The sequence below is a fragment of the Erpetoichthys calabaricus genome, chromosome 18 (assembly GCF_900747795.2).
Source record: "Erpetoichthys calabaricus chromosome 18, fErpCal1.3, whole genome shotgun sequence".
Classification (NCBI taxonomy): Eukaryota; Metazoa; Chordata; class Cladistia; order Polypteriformes; family Polypteridae; genus Erpetoichthys; species Erpetoichthys calabaricus.
The window spans coordinates 82,097,491-82,123,493 of record NC_041411.2 but is presented as its reverse complement, the minus strand read 5'-3'; the positions used below and the strand labels follow the sequence as shown (position 1 = coordinate 82,123,493).

Sequence of the window (26,003 nt, the reverse complement as noted above, 5' to 3'; positions counted from 1 at the left end):
ATGCCCTTTGAAAATAAAATAGGAGGTCTGAAATTTGAAAGTACACCTTATGAGAATGACTTAGTGACAAGTCCACTATGACTCCTATCAAACTCCAGATAGTGTTCAGAAGCCATTAAGAAGGCTAACAGAATGTCAGGTTATATAGCACCTTGATGTGTGGAGTACAAGTCACAGGAGGTTCTGCTCAGGCTTTATAACACACCGGTGAGGCCTCATCTGGAGTCCTGGGTGCAGTTTTGGTCTCCAGGCTACAAAAAGGACATAGAAGCACTAGACAAGTCCAGAGAATAGCAACTAGGCTGATTCCAGGGCTACAGAGGATGAATTGTGAGGAAAGATTCAAAGAGCTGAGACTGTTCAGTTTAAACAAAAGGAGATGAAGAGGAGACCTGACTTAATTGTTTAAAATTGTGAAGGGAATTAGTCCAGTGGATCGAGACAGTGACTTTAAAATTAGATCATCAAGAATGTGGGGACAGAGCTGTTAACTTGTTATGGGTAAATGTCTCTCAAATACTGTATTAGGAAGTTTTTCTTTACACAGAGAACCACAGTCACATGGAATAAGTGACCAAGTAGTGTGGTGGACAGTAGGACTTTAGGGTCCATCAGAACTCAACTTGATGTCATTTTGGAGACATTTAGTGGACATGACTGGCGAGCTTTGTCAGGATGACTGGCACGTCCTCGTCCAGATGTTCTATTTGGCACATGATGAGGTTGTTTCCTAATGTGCCAGTCAGGCTGCCAGTTCCATCACAAAGTCCACTCGTGCACACACCCACACTGGCGACTCATAATGACCCCCCCAAGAAAAATTGACAAGGTGTCATGCCACACTGCCATAAAGAACTGTAGTGTTTTAGCACGACCCCAAAGATACAACCGTTTCATGAAGGAGAAGTTAGACTGACTTCTCAAACACCACTTGCTTTTTTAAGCTGTGCTGGTGTCATGGCTGGCCGCAATTCCATGGCTTAACTGACCGCTGCCACCACATTTTCACCTCACTCAACTGCTGCATGTGGTTAGAAAACAATTTTGCATTTCTACTTGTGTTAAAAGTGATCACTATCCATTTTTGGCTAATTCTGAATGCGTTCTGTGTGCTTCATCGCTAGCTTGTTTACACCTGATGCTTTCTGATCAAGACACACATTAATGAAGTTGCAAATGGATGTTCTTTGCATTAGCTACAAATTCTTGCTAGAGTCCAGACTGTTGCTATCACTCGACATTACACACCAACACAATTCTTTCATTCAGTGCTAATTTTGGTCCTGTGGCCATCAGCTGTTTCCATAACTTGCTGCTATGTCCAAGAAAAGAAAAGGTGATGAAGAGAGAAGACCGTCGATACGAGGGATAATATACGATTGTCATGAGCAAACAGGTCCCTATGTGTCTTGATTATAGTTATCTGTTGGTGTATCCCAGCCCGCATTTGATATATAAAGTGTTATTTTTGGTAGTCACTAAAAGGAGTTTCACACCCCCGACTTAGATGGTCTAGTTAGGTCCTCATATCAGCCCATAGGGTGCTGCCAATCATACTTGTAGAACTAAAAAGTTGAAGCAGAATCAGCATGTGTCTACTTGGCTCCATGCTAACTCCACAATGACAAGCCATGCCTTGATTTAGACTCTCAATTCAATCAACATGAACGAAAAAACAGCGACCATGATGAGAGGAAATTAATAAGAAAAATGCCAACCAAATGACTTGAGCGTCTTTGTCCATTTTTCTCCAACTTCACCTCAGCAAATCGATATTTGCATCCACATTCTATTTACCATCTTTGGATGAGAATTTACAAACATCCATTATAGAAATAAGCCTAAATTTGCATGAATTAATCACATCGGTAGATTTTAATTTAGATTGCATTCACACGTGAAAACAGAAATTTTAAAGCAAGTCTGCAATCCTGCTAACCAGTGGGGACTCAACACAAATCCATCGGGTTAGCCAAGCATGCCCGATTAAAGCCAGCTAATAGTTTTCTTCTGCAGTCCTCCCACGTGGTAAAATATTTTTAGGCACTAGTCGCTACCGTATGGAAGCATGTGACTTTGAAGCATCACTGCAGTATCGATGCAGAAAATATCGCAATAAAAGCCATTTTCAGCGCCAATGAGCTTGCAAGAGAGTATCATTAAATTTCATATTAAAAGGCCGTTGCAATATTTTAATCATCGTCTGGAAGGCTGATGATACGCCCTGCTTTGACAGAGGAAGAGACTGGCACACTGCCACTTCATTTACTCACTTTGAAAGATTTCCTGAAAGGGCAGCATGGATGACAATAAGCAGCAAAAGTCATTTAAAAACTACATATCTGTCAATAGCACACAAAAAAAAAGTGCTAATAGTCGAGGATGGCTGCACATTACTAGGTTCATTTGGATGAGAGAGTGGCATCACCGGAGGGATCTGAAAACGCGTGGAGGAATCACTCATAAACACAGTTCACATGAGCCACTATTCTAATACAGCAAGATAACTAGTTTGTAAGGGCAATGTATGTCCAGAGTGGGGTGCTATATTTATTTCAATGATATTTCTCATATAGTGCTCATCACGGAGTAGTGGCTGTAACATGTTCAAAGCAAATTCCGAAAGAAATACAACAGTGTAAACAAACATCAGTCAGTCACACCTTTCAAACCAGTGACAGGTGACGTGAATAACATTGATGATCTCGTTACAATGGCGCCTGTCAAAGGGTGGGATGCGTTAGGCAGCAAGTGAACAGTCAGTTCTTGAAGGTGGCATGTTGGAAGCAAGCAAAATAGGCAAGTGCAAGGATCTGAGTAACTTTGACAAGAGCCAGATTGGGAGGAGAACTCGCCAGAAGACTAGTGATGTAATGTCCTCCTAGAACAACATCAGCTCCGCCCCTTTCGTTTCTACTGCCTCATAAACCCACAATGCAAGAACTGTGTCTGTCGTCATACCGGACCCGACTACTGTGACATGCTCTTTCTAATTCCATTCACGACTAATTTAAGTGGATATTCAGTGACTTGGATAGTTTCTTGCCTCCATCCCCTAGTTTGTGCTTTTCATGGAGATGCTTGGTGTGTTCTTCTACAGCATCTTTCATTGTCAAGGCCACTATACTGACTCACTGCTAGTTTTCCCTTCCTCATGCAGGTGCATTTATATTGCAATCACGTGAAACCTTAGACAGGTGACCACCATCAAAATAATTCATCTAAAGCCAATGGGCTTTGTATGTCTATATACACAGACAGGATGCAACTTCTAAAACCAATTGGCTGCACCCGTGACGTGTCACATTAAAGGAAGTGAATACTTAATGTGATCAATTACGGGTATGCACCACTTAACATCCAAAATATATTCTGTGAAATTTGAACGTTGTACGAACACCATTTTTTATATAGTATTAAGCAAAGATCCATGGAAGACTGTAGTGTACCTAATTTGACTAAATACAGAGAGATACGTATATCGCTACCACTCTCCAGAGAACCACAATACATGAGATTGGGTGCTGCTGCTCATGAGAAGAAGCATTCACCGTTAGTAAACATTTTATTTGTAATATAGTGCTATATAAATGTAATTAAATATTATTACTTCTCCTCCCTCCATGTGAAATACCACTGAGCACCAATGAAAATTAACAAATCAAGCACAGCATTAATAAAACAAAAAAAAAGTCGCTATCTTTGATTTTTCCTAGGCATTTCCTTATTTGAAAAATCTCTATGTTGACTCAAAGCTAAGAGAAATTCCAGCTTTGTAACACAGGAAGTCTATTGACAAACAGATCTGCCAAGAGGTCAAAGACAAGCCAGCAATCGTTTCCAAAAAAGAGATATTTTGCAGCTTAGTCTTAAGCTTGGAAGAGTTGCTTTAAAAAAAAAAAATTCTAATTAAACCAAAAAACAAGAAGGGGGGGTGGGTCGCAAAAACACAACAATCCAGAAGGATGAGCGCCCATTTATCATCAGCAACAATTATCTGCCTGGCACTTCAAGATCTCTATTAAATCGCAGCCACCGCAACAGGCCTGCACTGCCGATTTGCAGTCAATTAAGGGCCGATTAGACTCTTCTAGTGGTTATTAAGACACTCTGGATGTGCCCGCCTAATGAATGAATGGAGGCTCAACAGTGTTAATTATTTATGCTGGGGTCTCCTCCAGGAGTGCCACCAGGAGATGATCTGGTGGATGTAATGCAAACTTGAAAAGAGAGCTTCGATTAGTGTATGATATCAACCACCTCTTAATAATTAGCCGAGCAGGACCAGGGGTCACATGGTTTGGTGGGATTTCCTTCCACAGCACAGAACACACTTAAACCCAGTGACACTAAATAGTAAGAGCAGCGTCCTCATTTATTTACATTCTTAATATATTTACTTTTCCTCAATGGCAATAAATTCAGCCGACTGAATATGAGAAGATGATTTAGAGCTCAATTCTACGACAAAATTGGTTCCTGCCAAGCTAATGCATCACACGAAATTAAAAGGTGATATTGTGCCGTCTTTAAGTTCAGATTCATACCAGGCTGGACCGACTTATTGGCAAATCCGCCCCGGACTGAGATGAATGATGGAGTCCAAGTTGTAAATTGCAAACCTGATCATTAAATGATAAGCAGGATGAATCTTATTGTCAGGACGCGAGTGGGAGGATTCATTTTTAATAATTAGTCACTAGGCAGCTTAGAAAGTTTTAGGAAAACAGCTGATATACATATGAAGCACCAGGCAGGAGTCTTAGGCCATCCCGGGAGGCCTCTTAAAGCTTCTAATAGGGGCAGAGCAGAGTGGTCTATTGGCTTGTGGGAGCCTAACATAAATGTCATAAGAAATGGAAATAAAGAGGGAGACCATTATAAGTAACAAGAACTTCAGGTGTTTTCCAAAAAATTACTGATATTTTCAAATTTTCCCTAGGGGGCAAAAAAGTAATATCTGTTATATAGTGCCTTTGACGTTTCTATCTCTTATAGTGCCTTTCCCATTTATTGTTCTAACTATCTATGATGTAGTGCCCTTCCTGTCTGTATCTATTAAAGAGAAACTTTCCTGTCTCTCAATTATATAGTGCCTTTCCTATCTTTCCATCTATCTATTACAGTGCTTCCCAAACTCAGCCCTGGGCAACCACTGTGGCTGCAGCTTTTTGTTCCAACCAACTTCTGTTTTTAATTTGACTCCTAGCCCAATTAAGTGAGCGGTTATTTTCCAATTTTTGTGTTTTGGAGTCAACAGAGAAATAATAAAACAAAGTTTGGTGATTCTTTTTTTAAAATGGGATCGTTTTTTTCTTTTTTTTTTTCTTTTTTAACTCTTAGTGGGTCTGACGCTAAAGTTATTGCAGCCTTTCATCATTCAGTGTTGTTTACCTGGCTGTCAGTCCCGTTTGTTTTAATTATCATTATTAAGATACAATGAAGGGTGCAAACTGCACAAAAAAATAAAGCAAAAGGAGGACAACAAAAGACAGGTGTTTAAAGCAAAATTAGAAATATTTCTAAATGTTTTATAAATGTAAAACTCATACTATTGTGCTTTTCTAAAGGCAGAATAAAAGAAAGGAAAAAAGACCATCTTAATAAATGAGATCAATTATTTTCATTATTTGTGAATTTGGCTGGAATAAGCGCCACTGTGGTGTCCTCAGGACCGAGTTTGGGAACCACTAATCTATTATATACTATCATTTATCTATTTATTATATAGTGCCTTACCAAACTGTCTACCTATTATATATTGCCTATCCAATCTATTTATTATATAATGCCTTTCCCATCTGTCCATTATATAGTACTTTACCAAGCTGTCCATTTATATATTATATAGTGTCTTTTACGATCTGTCTATCTATGTTAAACAGTACCTTTTCTAGCTGTCTATCTGTTTAGTATATAGTGCCTTTCCCATCTGTCCATCTATATGTCTATTATATAATGCTTTTCACATCTATGTGTCTATTATACAATGCCTTTACCATCTATCTATTACTATTGTTTTGTGCCTTTCTCATCCATCCATCTATAATATAGTGTCACGGCAAAGCTGAAGCTTGTCCCAACAATCACAGAGCATGAGACAGGAACACCACCTAGGCAGGGTGAACACACCCAAACACACACAAACACACACACACACAGATCAGGGGTCAGTTTAGCATCATTAATCTGACTAACCTCCATGTCTTTGGCCTTTGGGAGGAAACTGGAGCACCCTGAGGAAACCCATGTGGACTGAGGAAGAGCACCTGTGACAGGAGCCAGAAGCATTACTACAGTACAACCATGCCACTTCTCAAGTGATTATTTATTTCAAAATTGGTATTTTATTTTGTCACAAATGGTATTCTATACAACAGTGGGCATAAGAGAATAGCTGGAGCACAAAGTACACCACAGTGACTAAATCATAGCACGAGTACACACTGGTGAGGATGAGAGGGTACGAGGGTACTCTTTGGGTATGTCCTTCTTTCTGGCACTGCAACAGTATGTGAGATAGCAGTGAGTGAGACACACTGACAGGATGAGACGGTGCTCTTGCACTGACAAAAAAGGACAATACACTTTGTGGTGTGTTATTTTAATTTTTGCATTCTTTTCCTTCCATTTTATTTTTATATTCTGCTGCCAGCTTGTGAGAAGTTGAAATGGTGTAAGCCGAGGTTTTTCTACAACATGTGCTGTTCTAAGTATTACTTATTGTGGTTACTTGAGATTGTGCTAAACTTCTGAGCACCTTGACCTTTCTCCAGTCAAGTTTCAACAGGCAACTGCAGATAATTAACTTGTTACTGGAAACCAAGCTAGTCGATCCTAATTAAAAATTCATACTGTGTAATGTGGCTGCTAAACTGCTTTTACTGGGGAATTACAGTAATTCAGCATAGCTGTGCCAGTGTGAAACAGCAGGGAAGGAGAAGGAGCGTACTTGGCTTGCCAGGCTGGCCTTTTGAACATCAAACAGAGGCAGTGCAGAGGTGTCATGAGGGCAAATGGAGCTTGTCATTACAAACCCTTTTCCAGACAGACAGACATTTTAATGTAGTTGGCAGGGATGGATGGATGGATGGATGGATAGATGGATAGATAGATGCATTTCCATAAAGGCATGCCAAGCTGCTCTTATTCAGCCATCCATTATAAGCCAGTCTCTCTCACACTGTTCTCGTGCTCCTAGCACTGGACATTTCCTGCACCCTCTCATGATCAGTGGTCACATTATTAGATGAACCTGCTCATTAAACACAAATAGCTTAAGTGGTTCTGGGATTCATTCTTAAAAAAACAATAAATAAGGCAAAGAATTCTGGTCAATATGAGGAATCTGCTTTGTTTTCTTTAGAATTTCCATATTGGGTGTTGACAAATGTTAGATTAACCTTCCAGGCATTCTTTCATTTTGCCCATCTTAAGACTATGACTTGCCTTTTCTTTACCTAATTGTCCATCTCCAAAGTCTATTTTGTAGTTATTTATCTCTTGGCATATAATTGTCCTGCAAACCATCTTGACAGACGTTATAAAGAAACTAGAACTCCGGGAAGCACATTCAAGAGAACTGCACTCCGTACATGTGACAATAATGACCTTATATAAACCTGAGAATGATGGTGATAATTTACCAAAGAACTGATGGGCTAACCTACTTAAGTGTGTGCCAATAAATGGAGAAGTGAGGATCTTCAAAGTTGATAAGCAAGCATGCAGACTGTACTTTCCTTGTGTGTGTGTGTGCGCGCGCGCGCGCATGAGTGAGAGCCGCCTGTTGCCAGTCCTGCTTCTCTATATCTTAACAGCCCAAACTGCCTCTGCTGAGAAGAGCCTTTTATCACTAATTACTTGTCACCTGACCTGCTTCGTAAAGATCAGAACGATCTTTCCATAGATCATAAAAGAGCTGATAAATAAAGGCTTGTGAAAAAAGGTTTACTCTGTGACTTTAAAATAACATCAGTTTAAATACAAAATGAGGAAAATAAAACTCTGAAGTTAATGCCATGTTTAATTTTGTTTCTACATATGCATACACACACATATGCTATATACAATGTGAAGAATGGCATGGATGATCTGACATATCAGCCTGGAAGAACTCGGTCTCAATCAGGAGGCTGGCATAGTGTGTAAACACGGATGGACTGGCATTTGTGCACGGTTGGACAGAAGACCCTTTACCAGCTGGGAGGCCAGTATAATGGAAGGACCCGTCCCTCCAAAACACACTAGGTGGCAGCACTGCTTGACTTTTGCACCTGTTTCTGAGGGAGGCTACAAAGAGACCTCCGAAAAGACTGAAGGAGGTACAAGCCACAGTGAACAACATTGGAGAACCAGTGCAGACAACAACTGTGACCAGGTGCTTCACCCGTCGCAGTTTTATGGGAGAGCAGAGGAAAAATGCACAAGACACCTCAGCAGTGGGCACATGGGAGACTCGCAAGACTGCCGGAAGTAATTTCTGCAGTATGATGAGATGAACACTGAGCTTTTTGATCATCAGATTAAAACACCATGTTAACACTGCACATTATCAGAAAAACTATTCTGACCCCGAAGCATGGCAGTGGCAGCAGCAGGCTGTGGAGATGCTTCTCTGCAGCAGGCCCTGGAAGGCTTGTGAATGTAAAATGAATACAGCAAAACGGGAGAAAATCCTGGAGGAGCACATGATGCAGTTGCAAGAAACCAATGCCTTGGGAGAAGATTTGCTTTCCAGAAAAATAACAGCCCCAAGCAAAAAGCCAAAGCTACACATGAAGGGCTTCAAAACAACAATGATAATGTCCTGGAGTGGCTGAATCAGAGTCCAGATCACAATCCAGCTGAGAATTTGAGGCCAGACTTGAAGAAGACGACGACTGCTCACTCACAATAAACAGGACACCTGACAGAACTGGAGCAGATTTAAAGAAGAAGGGGGAACATTAGCTGATAGAGGGAGACCTGTGCACACAGATTCAAGGCTGTCATGGCTTGGCGAATACCTATGATGTGATCAGTTATTTTCTGTTTTGTTTAATTAATTTTGATCACTATGCGGAGATTTCTTTTCACTTCAACAATAATAAGTCTTTTTGTTGCTCAATGTCAAAAACGGCAAATTAAAGACACTGTGATTCAAAGTTGTACAACAAAAAATAGGGAAACTTTCATGTAGTGAATACTTTTTTATAGGCACTGTACATATGTGTTTATATTATAAATATATATATATATATATATATATAATATACAGTGGTGTGAAAAACTATTTGCCCCCTTCCTGATTTCTTATTCTTTTGCATGTTTGTCACACAAAATGTTTCTGATCATCAAACACATTTAACCATTAGTCAAATATAACACAAGTAAACACAAAATGCAGTTTGTAAATGGTGGTTTTTATTATTTAGGGAGAAAAAAAAATCCAAACCTACATGGCACTGTGTGAAAAAGTAATTGCCCCCTGCACCTAATAACTGGTTGGGCCACCCTTAGCAGCAATAACTGCAATCAAGCGTTTGCGATAACTTGCAATGAGTCTTTTACAGCGCTCTGGAGGAATTTTGGCCCACTCATCTTTGCAAAATTGTTGTAATTCAGCTTTATTTGAGGGTTTTCTAGCATGAACCGCCTTTTTAAGGTCATGCCATAGCATCTCAATAGGATTCAGGTCAGGACTTTGACTAGGCCACTCCAAAGTCTTCATTTTGTTTTTCTTCAGCCATTCAGAGGTGGATTTGCTGGTGTGTTTTGGGTCATTGTCCTGTTGCAGCACCCAAGATCGCTTCAGCTTGAGTTGACGAACAGATGGCCGGACATTCTCCTTCAGGATTTTTTGGTAGACAGTAGAATTCATGGTTCCATCTATCACAGCAAGCCTTCCAGGTCCTGAAGCAGCAAAACAACCCCAGACCATCACACTACCACCACCATATTTTACTGTTGGTATGATGTTCTTTTTCTGAAATGCTGTGTTCCTTTTACGCCAGATGTAACGGGACATTTGCCTTCCAAAAAGTTCAACTTTTGTCTCATCAGTCCACAAGGTATTTTCCCAAAAGTCTTGGCAATCATTGAGATGTTTCTTAGCAAAATTGAGACGAGCCCTAATGTTCTTTTTGCTTAACAGTGGTTTGCGTCTTGGAAATCTGCCATGCAGGCCGTTTTTGCCCAGTCTCTTTCTTATGGTGGAGTCGTGAACACTGACCTTAATTGAGGCAAGTGAGGCCTGCAGTTCTTTAGACGTTGTCCTGGGGTCTTTTATGACCTCTCGGATGAGTCGTCTCTGCGCTCTTGGGGTAATTTTGGTCGGCCGGCCACTCCTGGGAAGGTTCACCACTGTTCCATGTTTTTGCCATTTGTGGATAATGGCTCTCACTGTGGTTCGCTGGAGTCCCAAAGCTTTAGAAATGGCTTTATAACCTTTACCAGACTGATAGATCTCAATTACTTCTGTTCTCATTTGTTCCTGAATTTCTTTGGATCTTGGCATGATGTCTAGCTTTTGAGGTGCTTTTGGTCTACTTCTCTGTGTCAGGCAGCTCCTATTTAAGTGATTTCTTGATTGAAACAGGTGTGGCAGTAATCAGGCCTGGGGGTGGCTACGGAAATTGAACTCAGGTGGGATACACCACAGTTAGGTTATTTTTTAACAAGGGGGCAATTACTTTTTCACACAGGGCCATGTAGGTTTGGATTTTTTTTTCTCCCTAAATAATAAAAACCATCATTTAAAAACTGCATTTTGTGTTTACTTGTGTTATATTTGACTAATGGTTAAATGTGTTTGATGATCAGAAACATTTTGTGTGACAAACATGCAAAAGAATAAGAAATCAGGAAGGGGGCAAATAGTTTTTCACACCACTGTATATATATATTATATATCCATCCATCCATTATCCAACCCGCTGAATCCAAACACAGGGTCACGGGGGTCTGCTGGAGCCAATCCCAGCCAACACAGGGCACGAGGCAGGAACCAATCCCGGGCAGGGTGCCAACCCACCGCAGGACACACACAAACACAACAAGCACACACTAGGGCCAATTTAGAATCGCCAATCCACCAAACCTGCATGTCTTTGGACTGTGGGAGGAAACTGGAGCGCCCGGAGAAAACCCACGCAGACACGGGGAGAACATACAAACTCCACGCAGGGAGGACCCGGGAAGCGAACCCAGGTCCCCAGGTCTCCCAACTGCGCCACCCTATATTATATATATATATATATATATATATATATATATATATATATATATATATATATATATACACACACACACACACACACACACACATAGTGAGGCACATGTGAATAGGAGGCATCCTTAAAGCTCTACTCAGGTAAGCAATGCCACCCCAGGTCAAGTGGGGGTGCACTTGTTAACACAAAATCTTATTCTGTCTGCAGTTCAAGGGAATGTCATCTAGAAGACGAGTGACAGCACTTCCGGGTCCATTCCATTAAGAATCCAGCATATAAAACCATCTGGGACTAAAAGGAGACAGTCAGTATCTTGACTCCTAGCAAATGAGATGTACCGCTGAGGAGCACATCTTTGATTGCACTGTTTTAAACCCCTCATGTGCTGTTTTCTTTGACCCTTCTTCCAACCTGCATTAAACAGGAGCCCACTGGTACTATATCTGCTGCGTTTACTATATATCTATCTCCAAAAAATGATTGGGGTATCAACCAGGTTTACCCCATTTACTAATAACAGAAAAGACGGCTTTATGCCCCAAAAATAAGAAACAAGGGAAGTGAGGTTTGCCTTAACAACGGAGGCCAACTCGGAGCTCTGCTCTCAGCATGTGTCAGGTCGATATGTGACGCCACCTTCCAGGAACGGCTCCTTTTTATACTGAAGGGACTGAATGGGGCAGAGCCTTCTCAGGGCTACAAGGTGTGGCTAGGTATCACCCCTGGCCAAAGGCTCATTACTAGAGGGAAGCAGATGATACTGTTAGACTCAGGAGCCCCTCTCATCCTGGGGTGGAACTGTTTACATCTTCAGATACAGTTATGTGTGGGAGCAGAGGCTGAAGGACAATAAGAAGTGGGTGCTGCCTGGCTGGGAAGATCACCAATTTCTATCCCAGTTGGGAGGAACAAATAATGGATGGATGATGGACAAAGGGAGTTTATTAACCATTTGTCCCTCAATGCAAGAGTGGCAGTGCTCCTGTGATAGGGGCCCAGTATGGATACCCGCAAAGTTACCTGGGAGTTGTAGTGTGGAAGGGCAACCCAGTTGCGGTCTCTGGGTGCTGCAGGGGGTTGCTGTGAAGACTGGATACCCGTATTATTGGGAACTTCCAAATGACCAAATGACCCTGAAGTGCTTCCTTTAGGCAATGTCATAGCAATGGAAGTACTCCTGGGTCCAGCATAAAATTACTTCAACTACCTCAGGGTGAGAATCGGGAGGAGGTGAAAGAGGCTCACAGAGGCTATAGTGGAAGGAGACAGAGTTGCTTGTTCTTTCAGTTATATTGTGTTGTATCTTAACAGAGTATAAGGTGGGCCAATTATAAAATAAACATAATTCTATTTCGTTCAGCTGACTAGAGTCTGGTAGTTGGGGCTCCCATGAAGTCCACAAGATATATTTTATTCTATATATGCCTGCACATACAGATATATACAGACAGACACAAATACAGTACACAATATGGAAAAGTACTGAAAGATTTCCAAACTGCTTCTGCAGAAAAGGAAAGGTGGGAGACACTTCAAATCACCCCACACCGCCAGCATCCCTCCTTACAAAATGATGAACTCCTGCTCAAGTGGGCCTTCAGTTAAAGCCATCCGTCTGGTCCACATCAAGATCAAATTACTGAGCACTTGAACAGCATACAAAAAGAACATCTCACATTGATTTTTATACTTCATTATGAAGCTGAAATTTCACCTGCACCGTGCTACTTATGCTTCTCCAGCTTATTGTTCATAAAGAGTAAAAAGGATTCCAGTTCAACCTGGTCTTCAGGTGGCTGGAGGTCCTTGACATTTGTGTAAGGAAAGCTCTGAACAGAAGACACCATTCCTGCAACAACTGAGTGCATCACCATAGCCCCTCTTTGATTTCTAGAACTCAGTGGTCTTTAGAGAAATTGGCCTGGTTTTATGTACATTTATCACAGCATGGTGTGTTGCTTTTATTTTCTTGATATTTTGGTCAGCTGGTTGATCCTCCCTGATCTTTTTTTTTTTTTTTTTTTTTTTACACAAAGGTGGCACAGCCTGCCTTCATTTCTGTGTGCAGTTTTCCCTTTCTCATTGTGCCCACATGAATTCCGGACTTTTGTCATTTTTCATCTCATGTACACGATTACTACTGTTCCTGCCTTACACCCAGTTCAGCTGGGATAGGCTCTGGCACCCATCCCATAACCATAATCCTGGATGAAGGAGGTAACAGCAAAAGAATAAATGGGTGCGTGTGTGTGTGTGTGTGTGTGAGAGAGAGAGAGAGAGAGAGAGACTCTTCCCGCCTTCCCCCCGATGTAGTCTGAGTAGGCCAATACCCCTCTGTCATGGAAAAGCAAGTTTAAAAAAAACCAAAGTATTCATTTTTATTTTATGCTGTTTTTCTTTCTCATTTACTTTCACAGATCTCCCTGACTTAGAGGGGTTTGTGGGGGGCGTCTTGCCGAAGCTTGGGAGATGGAATGTCGATCTTTTGCCGCTTGTGTGTCTCTCTGCAGAGATCTGGAGGCGGCTGAACCTTTGATGTTGGAATAGCTTAAAATTCCACTCAAGCTCACTTACTTTCAACAGTCAAAGCAAAAGAGACCTACAGAAATCAAGATGATTGAAGGAAAAAAAACAAAACAAAAGAAAACAAATGAAAAAGCAATATGGGCAATAAAACAATGAGCATTACATCCTAGACCTCTATATAAATGTGGCAAATTTTAGTAGGACTACTCCATCTGTCCTTATCAGATAAGAAGGGGTACATGATTGGTAGCAGCCATTCCAAACACACGAGAAATACCCAAGTTTACTACAATGGCCTCTCCATTGAGAGACTTCAAGGTCTAACAGCCCCTAACAGGGTGTGAGCACTGTGGCTTGAAAAAAGGTGATCAATTGTGAGGTACCTACTGCATACAGCATTCTGGACGGACATTCATTAAAACAGTAACTATACAAAAATAAAAGCATTATCAGATTTAATGTATTCCAGACACACTGTGTGACAATTAGTTACATTTTCTGTATATAGTACTGTTGTAACTACTCAAAGTGCTTTACATAGACAGTGGGGAGACCACCAATAAGCAGCATCCACCTGGATGATGCAACGGCTGCCAATCTTGCACTACAACGCACACTACACTTTAGCTATTAGGTAGTGAAAGGATGACAGAGATAGTTAGCTAATAAAGGACAGGCGATGTTTAGGGGCTGTGGTGGTCAATTTATCCTGGACATCAGGGTACACCCTACGGTTTTCAAAAGTTGCCCAAGGATCTCATGACCACGGAGTGTCAGGACCTCGATTTTATATCTCAACTGAAGGACAGCACCAATTTTTACAGCCCAGTGTCCCTGCCAGTGCACTGGGACATTGGAATCCAAACACAGAGTAAACGCCCCCTGCTGGCCTCACCAACATCTCTTCCTGCAGTGACCCAAGCTTTCTCTAGTTTTTCTCCCATCCAAGCACTGGCCGGGCCCAAACATGTTTTAGAGCAGTGCGGGTGGTATGGCTGCTGGCACAGGATAACTCATTCAGTCTGTCATTAACCAAATATACAGAAACAATTGTGCGCTGCTTCTTGGGGATGGGGTTTCACTATGAAAGGTGCTATAGAAAACAAGTCCTACCTCTACTTCAGGCCCCATTGGTACCTCAATGGATGGCAATGAATTTCCCTTCCTGCCGACACTCCTACTTTAGAAACACGGAAACAATATGGCATGCATTAGGGATTAGTGAGGTGTTTTGGAAAAAATTAGTCAGCCAGATAAAAATCAAGCAGCACAACTGGATGCCACCCTGCCACTATCCCCACCCGCACACGCGGGCACAATAACAAAAGAGAGCAGCTGATATCAGCCATTTTCCCCTCCCCCACTTTTTATTTTGCTCACAAAGCCGCTGTGTCTTTAGCCGAGATGAAACAATTAAGAGGAAACCGCTAGGGTGACATCACTCTGCTGATAAACCCATTTGCAGAAATTACCTGGCTTTCCTGGCGTTGGTTTCTACCAAAGCTAATGAACAGACCACCACAGTATAGAGTGGTGTCATCTGGGTGCACCAGTTGGACTTTTAGAGACACACTTCACCCTCCGGTCCTAATGCTCTAGTTCATTACACACACACACACACACACACAAACACACAAATAAATCATTTCTTAGTTATCGGCTCACTCTTCCAGATCCACTGCTTCCCCCATTCAGTCCGTCCAGTCCTCCTTGGCATTGTAAATCGGTCCGATTTCTCCTGCTTTCTAATGAGCTGATGACCGCCTGCGTCAATTTCTTGTTCTTTCACGCTGTCCTCTGCAGGTCAAGGTGATGAAGCAAATGAGTGCAAAAAAAAAATCTGCAAACTGACAGGACAAGGAGGACACGTCAGCAGCTCCGGCCGACTGCCGCAGCTTTATGAATAGGTAAGTCACCCAGCATGGCACTCATCCGGGCACACTGCCCCCCCCTTTGTTTCATTAATTAGCTAGGTGGGCCACCCTTTTGTTAAATATATAGCAAGTTACTAAAAATGTACATATGGAGTGTAGGCTCAGGAATCCAGAAATGGCATGTGGGATACAGTAAAAGACTGTGAACTGGTGCTTGGTCATTTGGGATGTGGGCAAAGTGCAAAGAGCTCAGTGAGTGATTTTCTCTTCACTCCATTCAATACCATACTACTACTAGACAGAGCCGCGTCTAGGTGGTGCTATTACAAAAGCATAACAAATTGTAAGGAATTACTGTAAGAACAGTATAATGAGAAAGGTCTAGCTGGAGACCTCCAGAGCTCCACTGATCAGCCAGTCAGACTGCATGTGAACTGGCAGAAAGCTGATATGACTGGGGTTTCCTTGATGGAAAACCAGAAGAAGTACTGTAGACAGAGTCAGAAAAAGGTCAAAACCATAAGATCCACTGCACAGTGTCAAAGACAAAAATGAGAAACAAAACTCGAAATCAAACAAATACAGGCAAGAGTCAATACCTAAAACAGACTAAGCAAGGTGAGTGATTTGTCACAAAATCCAGCATCAAAAGGGGTTTTTATGAATCCGTAACCTCGGGTATAGAAATGACTTTACTGGTGACATTTTAAACATGTCACATTGTTAATGTGGGTTATGACCTCTGAGAGCACGCCCCTAATGATATGAATGGGAAGACAAAATGGCAGCGATTGTAAATAACCAAGATGGTGGGAAAAAAAAAAAAGTAAATCTAAAAAAAAAAAAAAAAAAAGATGTAATATTCATAATTTAGGGCTCTGGAAACACTCCAAACGAATGAAGCAGAAAAACTTAATAATGAACCCACTCATAACAGTAGGTTTACGTCACATGATTTGGACTTCTCAAACTCAGACACGGGTCTGACTGCTGCCCTACAGTACACAGCACGCCCACTCCTGAGTAAAAGAGCCCTCCCAGAACTCTAACCTTAACTTCGTATGTAATAATTCAGCACATTTAAAATGGCGACAGGGTGTGAGGCCTCTAAAAAGACCCCTAAATCAGGCCAGGGCCTTCTGTCCAAAAATAGGCATTAACCCAGAAGGTCTCGCCCCAAACTCCACTGGTTAGGCTTCAGCCTTCCCAGGCCACAAAAAAGGCAAAAATATCCTAATAGTTTGAGGAATGTAATGAAGAGTTCAAGATGCTGCCCTGGCCTCCAAATTCCTCAGATCTCAACCCAGTCGATGCTTCTGTGGGATGTGCAGAAACGACAAGTCCAATTTGCGGTGGAGTTAGAGGATCTGCTGTGAACATTCCTGGTGCCAGATACCACAGAAAGCTTCCGAGGTCTTGTAGAGTCCAACAGGAATAATGGCCCATTAAATAAAGTATAACCCAGAGAGACGCTTTGCAAAATGCATTAATATCCAGGTTAATATTTCATACAGATAATCTATATCAATACTTTGACATAATTTATTTGTATTAAACAATAAACTGCTCCTCAATCTGTCTTGTACAGCCCATGACTCAGTGGTTTGGCATCATATCAGGGATTGGCTACAATGCTTTGGCTCAGCACTGTATAATGACCACCTTTTATTATAGGTGGCACAACTTGAAGAGCTGGTTTATAATTCACTATGTTATATGGCGGACTTGCCCTCTGACCACTGTGGTTCACATAGCCCGCTCCATCACCATACCACCTGCACACTCAGACTTGATCATTAGGGAGGGCAAAGATGGAGGAAATGAAGACATGGACTAAGCAGCAACTCCGCCATCACACAAGCTTCATCATGAGTGGAAAATAATATGTCCAGGTGAGAAGAAAGCATCACAGTGTTGATGACTTGCAGCCTCTCGTCATTACATCCATCGGCCCAGGAGCGCCTCGCTGGCATCAAGAACAAAATGTTTCAAGTCTGAAAGTCACACACTGCCTTTCTCAACTTACTGAAGTGGGAATGAATGGCTCAAAAGCTTCCAAATTAAATATTCAGCTTATTAAAAATTCTAAAGGTGTGGAGGAAGGAGGGGGGCCTACTTGATAGTGTAATGAGTTTTCTTTCATCTGAACAGCAGATTTATTCGATAATAAATGAAATGTACTTTTACATCAAATTCAATTTTAAAAAATACATGAGTGCTTTGCATACGGAGCAATGCGGTTGGTTGGAACAGTAGACCTAGTGACGTTAGAAATGGCGCTTAAAAGCTGACTGTGCCAGAACGAAGAACGGCTGGGGGTTGTCAAGGAGGGTGGCGATGCCCTCAGAATTTTGAATAATTTCCCAGCTGAATTTAAATGAATAACTTAACATCACACTCCTAAAGAAGGAGGCATTACTTCTAGTTTTTATTATTTTATTATAATTACACTCATCACTGTGATTAACTTTTTATTCTACTTAAGACACAAATTATGCAAACGAATAAAGTGGAGGTTATATAAGCACCGTAAATTTCATCCATCCACTTTATGAACAGACATATTCTATGGAAAGAATCACCAAGTGCCAAAACATGTCCTGGCATTGCCAAGCCCACAAATTCTAATTGTGTTACCAAAATCTGCGCATAAAAGGTAGAGTGCATTCAGAAAGTATTCAGACACACTTCACTTTCTGCACACTTTATTGTGTTGCACATTTATTTTAAATGGATACATTTGCCATTTTTGCCAGTCAATCTATAACTAAGATGAATGGACTTGTTGAGTGAATGGCCTGTTGTCATTACAATATTTCTAATGTTTTGGGAGAAAAGGCATAATCAAGAAGTGCGGAAGAATCACCACCTGGAAGTCAAGAATATGGGAGTCTTAACCTTTTAAACAAATACCAAGTGTCAAATTTAAAAGGATTTGCCAAAAATTTATCAACCAGAATATCATCCATCCATCCATTATCCAGCCCGCTATACCCTAACTACAGGGTCATGGGGGTCTGCTGGAGCCAATCCCAGCCAACACAGGGTGCAAGGCAGGAAACAAACCCCGGGTAGGGCGCCAGCCCACCACAGTGCACGCGCACACACACACTCACACACACCAAGCACACACTAGGGACAATTTAGGATCGCCAATGCACCTAACCTGCATGTCTTTGGACTGTGGGAGGAAACCCACACAGACACGGGGAGAACATGCAAACTCCACACAGGGAGGACCCGGGAAGCGAACCCAGATAGGTCTCCTAACTGTGAGGCAGCAGCACTACCAGAATATCACAAAACAAATTATTAGAATCGCAAGAAGGAGTGGAGTTTTCCGTAATCTTGGACAAAGACTGGACCAAAACGACAACCTTTTATCCAGTCTTTACAATGACATCACAAAGTGCAAATACAGGTCGCTAAAAGGGAAACATTGCATCTGATGGCAGTAGCCAACAGTAAATCAGAATTGTGATGAAACTGAACAATATAAATCTAAAAATGCTGAACAATAGTCCAAACGAAAAACCAACATGATAATCAAAATTCTCATGAGCAAAAACCTCACTACAGTGATAAAATAGTGAGGAAAACATGCAGAAAAAACTATAATAAATGAAATATAGAATGACATCATAACATACAAGAGTAATGGGGAGGATTGGCAATCTGGTCCTTTCTAGTACACCTCAGCAGGAACGCCCTGGTACCACACTTGGCAGTCTGCATTAAGGACTGTGATGAACAAAGTCTTTGACAGAGGAATACAGAGGACCACAATCTCTGGGGGTGGGATAGTGGCTTGAACCGGTGCTCCAGGTAATAAAGGAGCTGAAAGGCTTAGGTGAGCGTCAGCATGCTCTGTGTGAAAGGCTGAACCCCAGAAGGCTGGCCATGGCAGGATTTTTTTGGACGTTTGTAATTGCTACTTCAACCCGGCCTTGATGTCATCCATAGGCCCAGGAAAGACTTTCCTTAGCTTCTCCTTCAGCCACAACCCTGAGAGTGGTCAAGCATAAAAGGGTGCAGAGTCTTGTATAAGACATGAAGGGGATCGTAAAAGAGGACTTCACTGAAGAGCATTAATTTCCAACAAATAAAACCTGAACACATAAATACAAATACAGTGGTTTATGCAACATATTTTATGCCCAATGCCATCCTAAAAAACATCAGTGTCCCGGCTACCCTGGACTGGATAACAACATTAGAAAATGGATAGATGAATGAAGTACCAGTAATATATAGCAGCTTTCACAACAGAGTATTCTACTACATCTTCGTCTTGTCGTGGAGGTGTCACAAAGGGACCCCTCTTCACCTATAATATCCCCAATTTAGCCTCTACCTGTTTATCTTGTAGTAAGGCGTCAGACTTTGATTTCACCGACACTGATCACAGACAGACCAAACCAGGCTTGACTACACATGTCATGTATCATTAAGTTACCCAGAGACAGTAACAGAGTGTGCTACAATCAAAAACAGGAGCAGTTACAACATTTATTCACTCATTATAAATCTGAACCATTGATGTCATTTAACTCCTAAATGTGCCAAAACTCTGAAGCAAAGTAATCCCATATGAATGTGGCATTTACCCCAAATACAACCTGGATGGATAGCAGCACTACTTGGTGATGGGTAAATATCAAATGAACTTAGAGCCTAGTGATTCCGCCCAGGTCATAACTTTTTCCTCAAATCTTCCATTAGTCAATGTTTTACCCACAACAGCAGCTTCCCAGGATGTACCTTGTGCTTTTACACCATTGACCCATGCCAACCTCCAGCCCCCCTCTTTATGTGCAGCGAACCAAGCAGCACAACAAATATGATAATGAGAATAATTGCTAAACCAAGTAAAATTAACCTTAAACTTTCCAATGTTGTTCTAGCTCAAGCTTTTATTGTATTATTGTACTGTGTGCCTAATCAATATGTGCACATGATATAGAAGACACACAACACATAATTATTCATAGTTCATCCCCATATCAAGCTTCACTGATAAGTCCTCTAGCTGTATATATCTATGTCACATGGAAGATTGACCCCTGACCCCTGTGGTTTAAACACCTCCTCTATCACCACATCATCTACACACTCAGACCTCATCACTAGGGAGAGCTAAGATGGAGAATATGACCTGGTACCACTCTTCAAAGTTCTGCTCATATGACACTAGTGATGGGTGATGTTGTTCTGGATCTCGCTGCAACACCAGGCCAGTTGTCCCTTCACCTCTTATATCAGCTCTACATAAACCTTAAGCCCATCTGTAAAAGTGCACAGTGTAAAACTTTCAATCAAGACAGGACTCATGAATTGTTTTATTCAGCTCCCTTTATGGAAGAGCATTTTTTTTTTTATTAAAAGGTCTACATAAGAACATCTAATGACACCACCATCCTCAACAAGCATCCTCATTTCTAGACTTGAAGCCATCCTTATCGGGTACAAAGGCATTACCAGCACATGAAAGCCAGAATTTTCATTATCTATTTTAGCACTCCAACATGGCTGAATGTAGTATGGGTGTCTAGTCAGCTCCACCCAGACAAAGAATCCCACCGAGGTCAGCCAATTCTGGGTACCAGTAAGACAGCCAGCAACATCACACACATATATTTGTCAGCCTGGTTCTTGATACACAGGTACATTTACCAGAAAAGCTAAAAGTATCATTAATAAGACAAAAACAACTAAAACAAAGAAAACCCAACAAGCTAGAAACATAAAAATCTTCTGATGCCAAAAATGTCAAATGTCACCAAAGCCAAAAACAAGAGGAGCGCCAGTCCATTACACTTTACTGAATGAATCATGCAAAATAGAAGACAGGAATCCCTACCAGCGGTCCGGCCCAGCTCTGCACAGCAGTACAAGAATAAATGAGCTCACCTGAGTAGGCCCAGTACGGGATAGAGGAGGCCCTTCTCTGCCGCATCTGTGGTCCAGCACCATGTCGCCTTCCTCGTAAAAATCCAACCTGACCTTCCGTCCGAGCTGAAAAGAATAATAAAAGACAGATGAGTAGGCAAAGTGAGAGTGAGAAACAGGCAGAGGCTGTGCAGGATGGGGAGTGAGTGGGCCACAAGGTTACAGCAGACAGAGTGGCAAGAGCAAATGTCTCAGGAAGAGACTAAACACCCTCTGGACTGACACTGAGCTGTTCTTCATGGACAGAGGTGCAGAAATGTGCCCAGAAAAGGACATGCACAGAGCGCGTATGCCAGCTTGTAAATGTGTGTGTGTGTGAGACTAAGCGGCTATACACACACACACACACACACACACACACACACACAAGCAGTGACCCTATGCATTTGTGATTACTAATCTGGGTGCCGCTGCATACTGTATATGTGTGTGCAGTCTGAGCACAAGAACTGTGCACCTGCCTGTCTATCTATCTGTGAGCAGGGCTGGTTCTGAGCTGGTGCAGGAGTGTGTATGCAAACTCTCACTGTCATAGAATAATTCTGTGCATGTGTCAGTGCTCATCTGTCTGTGTGAGTGCGTATGTGTGTGCCGCCTGGATGCCAATGGGAGAGTGTATTTTATGCACAAGGATATGGCGCACAGTAACTCTGTGCATGTGTCATTTGAATGAGGTAATTCTGCACATGTACGTGCTCCCCTAAGTGTGAGGACTTACTGTATGATATGAGCACGGCGATTCTGTGCACACCGTTTGAAATTTTGGAATGGGGCAACACTAAAATGAAAAAAATAAATAAACGTAAACCAAAATCAAGTAAACCAAAATCAAATCAAATACAATACAATACAAGGCTGACTGAAGTTATCGTGTGCTAGGAATGCTTCACCTATTAAACAAAAAAAACAAAAAAAAACAAATCCAACCTAACCTGAAAATCTCATTCCAGCATTTATCATCATTTTTTCCCACCAAAGAAGAAAATACATTTTGGGTGCAAATTTTTCCTAGGAAAACCTTTTAAAATTTAGGAAGGCTGACTCCCAGTGTCCACTGATTTCCACCCCATGTTTTCTCCACTCTCCGGCTTTCATTGCCGGCTCACTTCCCACTGCCTGCTTTAATCAGCAGCTCTGCCACCTGATGGTAGTGAAGTCAGGCTGGCGGAGGTGCCACCAGGGCACTTGGGGCCAAAGCCGGCTGTCTGTTTTCATAAATCACCATGGCCAGAGTGGTTCTCTGCACCATATATCCTGGAAATGGGGAGGATTTGGGGGGTGTCGGGGGGAGCACTGTGGATCCAGTCTCAAGATCAGTTAAAGTCCTGAAAGGCTATCTTGGCCTGCTCCTTGCCTCCCCAGTGTTACAGCATAGGGCATTACAGCATAGAACTTGGGGATGACTGACATGACCACCATTCAGGTTGCCCCAGGTGGAAGTGCTATCCCACAGACACTACTGACCTTGCAGCACACACAGATTTCCTAATTGCATCCAACCCTAATCCCTCCATGATCTGACGCTGACCGCCCTTCACTGCCCCCCACTCCTCAGGTCTTTAGAATAGAAGTCCATGAGTAACCTTGAATGCAGATGAAGGCGCTTGGTACGGTTTTACTATGAATTACAGTATCGATTTCCAATGCTCTTTGAACAGAAAATTAAATTATGCAGTAATGCCCGACTTTGCTGCTCCACAGCTGCCAACCTGCACTTTTTATTTAAGAGAAACGCACACTTCAACAGCCAATTTAGAACAGGTATCAGTCACAACCGCAGCCCCCTGATGCTGTCCCTCAAGGAAGGATGCGACTGTTCACAAGAACAGCAAGAATGGTATATGCTCCAAAAATGGACCTCTTTGGGCAGAACTCCAAGCAGTGTGTCTGGCTAACACCAGGCACTGCTCTTCACCTATCTAAAACCATGCTTTGGTGGCAGTATCATGGTGTTGTTGGGGTACAGGAACAGGGAGACATGTCTGAATTGAGGGAAGGAGAAATGCAGCCAAAAACAGAAAGATCCTTTAGGGGGAAGCCTTCTCCAAAGTACAGTACCTCAGACTGGGGCAATGGTTCACTTTCCGGCGTGACAATGACCCGAACACACGGTTCCCATCCAATCTGTTGGAGCTGAGAGGATTGGCCATGAAGAATGAGATAAACAGCACAAATCCAGGTGTGCAAAGCTTGAGGAGACTTACACAAGATGACTTGAAGCTGCAATTGCTGCCAAAGAAGTTTCTACAAAGTACTGAATTAAGGGTCTGAATATTTCTAGGAATGAGAGATTTCAGTTTTGGATTTTTTTTAAATTTGCAAGATATATTTTCACTTTGTCATTATTGGTTATCGACTGGACTGATTGGCAAAAATGGAAAATTTACTCATTTAAAATTAAATTTACAAACATAATAAATTGTCTGCGGTGGGCTTGCCTTGCGCCCTGTGTTGGCTGGGATTGGCTCCAGCAACAACAACAACAACAACATTTATTTATATAGCACATTTTCATACAAAAAGTAGCTCAAAGTGCTTTACATAATGAAGAGAAGAAAAATAAAAGACAAAATAAGAAATTAAAATAAGACAACATTAATTAACATAGAAAGGAGTAAGGTCCGATGGCCAGGGTGGACAGAAAAAACAAAAAAAAACTCCAGAAGGCTGGAGAAAAAAAATAAAATCTGTAGGGGTTCCAGGCCACGAGACCGCCCAGTCCCCTTTGGGCATTCTACTTAACATAAATGAAATAGCAGACCCCCGTGACCCTGTAGTTAGGATATAGCAGGTTGGATAATGGATGGATGGATAAATTATGCAGAACATAAAGGGGTCTACTTTCTAGCCATGGTATTCTATCCAGGGTCACTAGTGTCATCCTTAACATATTACACTAAAGGCAGGAACCAACCCTGAAAATGGCATCAGTCCAGCACAGGGCACACTTATTTGTATGGGTCTGATTAAACCAACACACACACCTTGGACAGGTAGGAATGAACTGTTAGCACATACGTTTACAAAAAGGACCTCATTTGGATATTTAGCAGCATCTCCAACTCTTAAGTTTCACAAAGAAAAGTGCCATGTAAAGGTTAAAGGCTTTGACTTGTAAAGAAATGAGGTGCTGCTTCCATTGTTTATTGTTACAAGGCAGTGGAAGTCACATGAATTCAAGCTGTGGCACTCACAGGAGACGTGAGCGGTGTGAAATACAAAGAACACCTGGTTGGGGTGGGAAGGCACAAAAATAACTTCTTGGAGCCACCCAGCAGAATTTCCCCAAGGAGGCATAGCGATGAAAGTGAGCAGAGAGCAATCTGTTTATTGACGGCCATTCACTTAGTAGCAGCGCTCCTTGTGATTAATTAACGGTGCTTTCTCTTCCAGACTTTCCAGCCTCGCTCACCATCTGAATCACTGGAAAGAGAAACAAGTCCAGAAGAGTGGAAAACACACACAGGGGGCCTGCCATAGGAGCTCCAGAGTGTTACATTGCTGCAGTACCCGTGGGAGTCACTAGGGGTGCCTATGGTAACTAGAGGCTGAGGTGAAACACTAATTACGAGAGCTTGGAGGAGTTCAAAGCAACAAAAAGGAAATGTCTGCACTCGGGGTCGAGGGCCAAGGTGGGGGGATCTGTGGTTGTTGCCGATAGCTCAGGCCTAGAAACTTAAATCCTGTGCATGCAACCAACTGGGAGTGTGGGGACAGAGGCAGAAGAAAAATGATCCAACTTATTTATACTTATTTAACACATACTCAAGCAAACAATTTACTTAAATAATTTTATTGTTAGCTTATCTATTTAAATTTCTGGCAATAGAATACCTTCTTAAAACTTGGACTGTTATGGCTGCAGACAGACAAAGTTTGAAAGGGAGCTAGGAGATTAACAAAAGAAACCAGTAGATCAGTGATAACGTGCATCTAAGCCAAAACCCGAGATAAAAATCTGCTGTCAAAAAGCAAAAACAAAAGGAATAAAACACTAGGAATCAAAGTTAGAAAAGTCAGCAAAAGGACTAAAAGATTTAGGTTTTGAATCCACAGCTTGGATGTGTTGTGATCACAGGTCATGACCTCCAAGGACACACCCCTAACAACCATGGTTTAGCTCGGACAATAGGAAACCAAAATAATGACGGCCACAAAATTACAAAATGACAAAAGTAAAATGGTCTACAAAATATTTCAAAATGAAAATGAAAAGGAATAGAGAAATTTAGAATCAGATGAAGTGATTGAAAATTAACAAAATCAGCACAGAAAGTTCAGAATTAAATCAAACTCCAAAAAAATTAGGAAAAAGACACAAACTCCTAATAATCAATCAAGGAGAGACAGGAACGTTTTTTAAAGTGAAAGGACTGGGAGATGGACGAAGTCAATAAATATACAGAGTTCTTGCTGTGGTCAGGTCTGTTACCCTCTCCTG

The 26,003-nt window shown here is 41.8% G+C and overlaps 1 protein-coding gene across 2 annotated transcripts in view; it reads right to left on the bottom strand.

Moving 5' to 3' along the window:
• ptprga (protein tyrosine phosphatase receptor type Ga) overlaps positions 1 to 26,003 on the bottom strand; it is a 411,465-nt gene that overhangs the window by 306,574 nt on the left and 78,888 nt on the right. For both annotated transcript variants that reach the window (XM_051921188.1, XM_028825125.2), the window contains exon 2: positions 21,524 to 21,628. In XM_051921188.1, the coding sequence (XP_051777148.1) occupies positions 21,524 to 21,628 (105 nt within the window). The remainder of the gene's footprint in view (positions 1 to 21,523; positions 21,629 to 26,003) is intronic.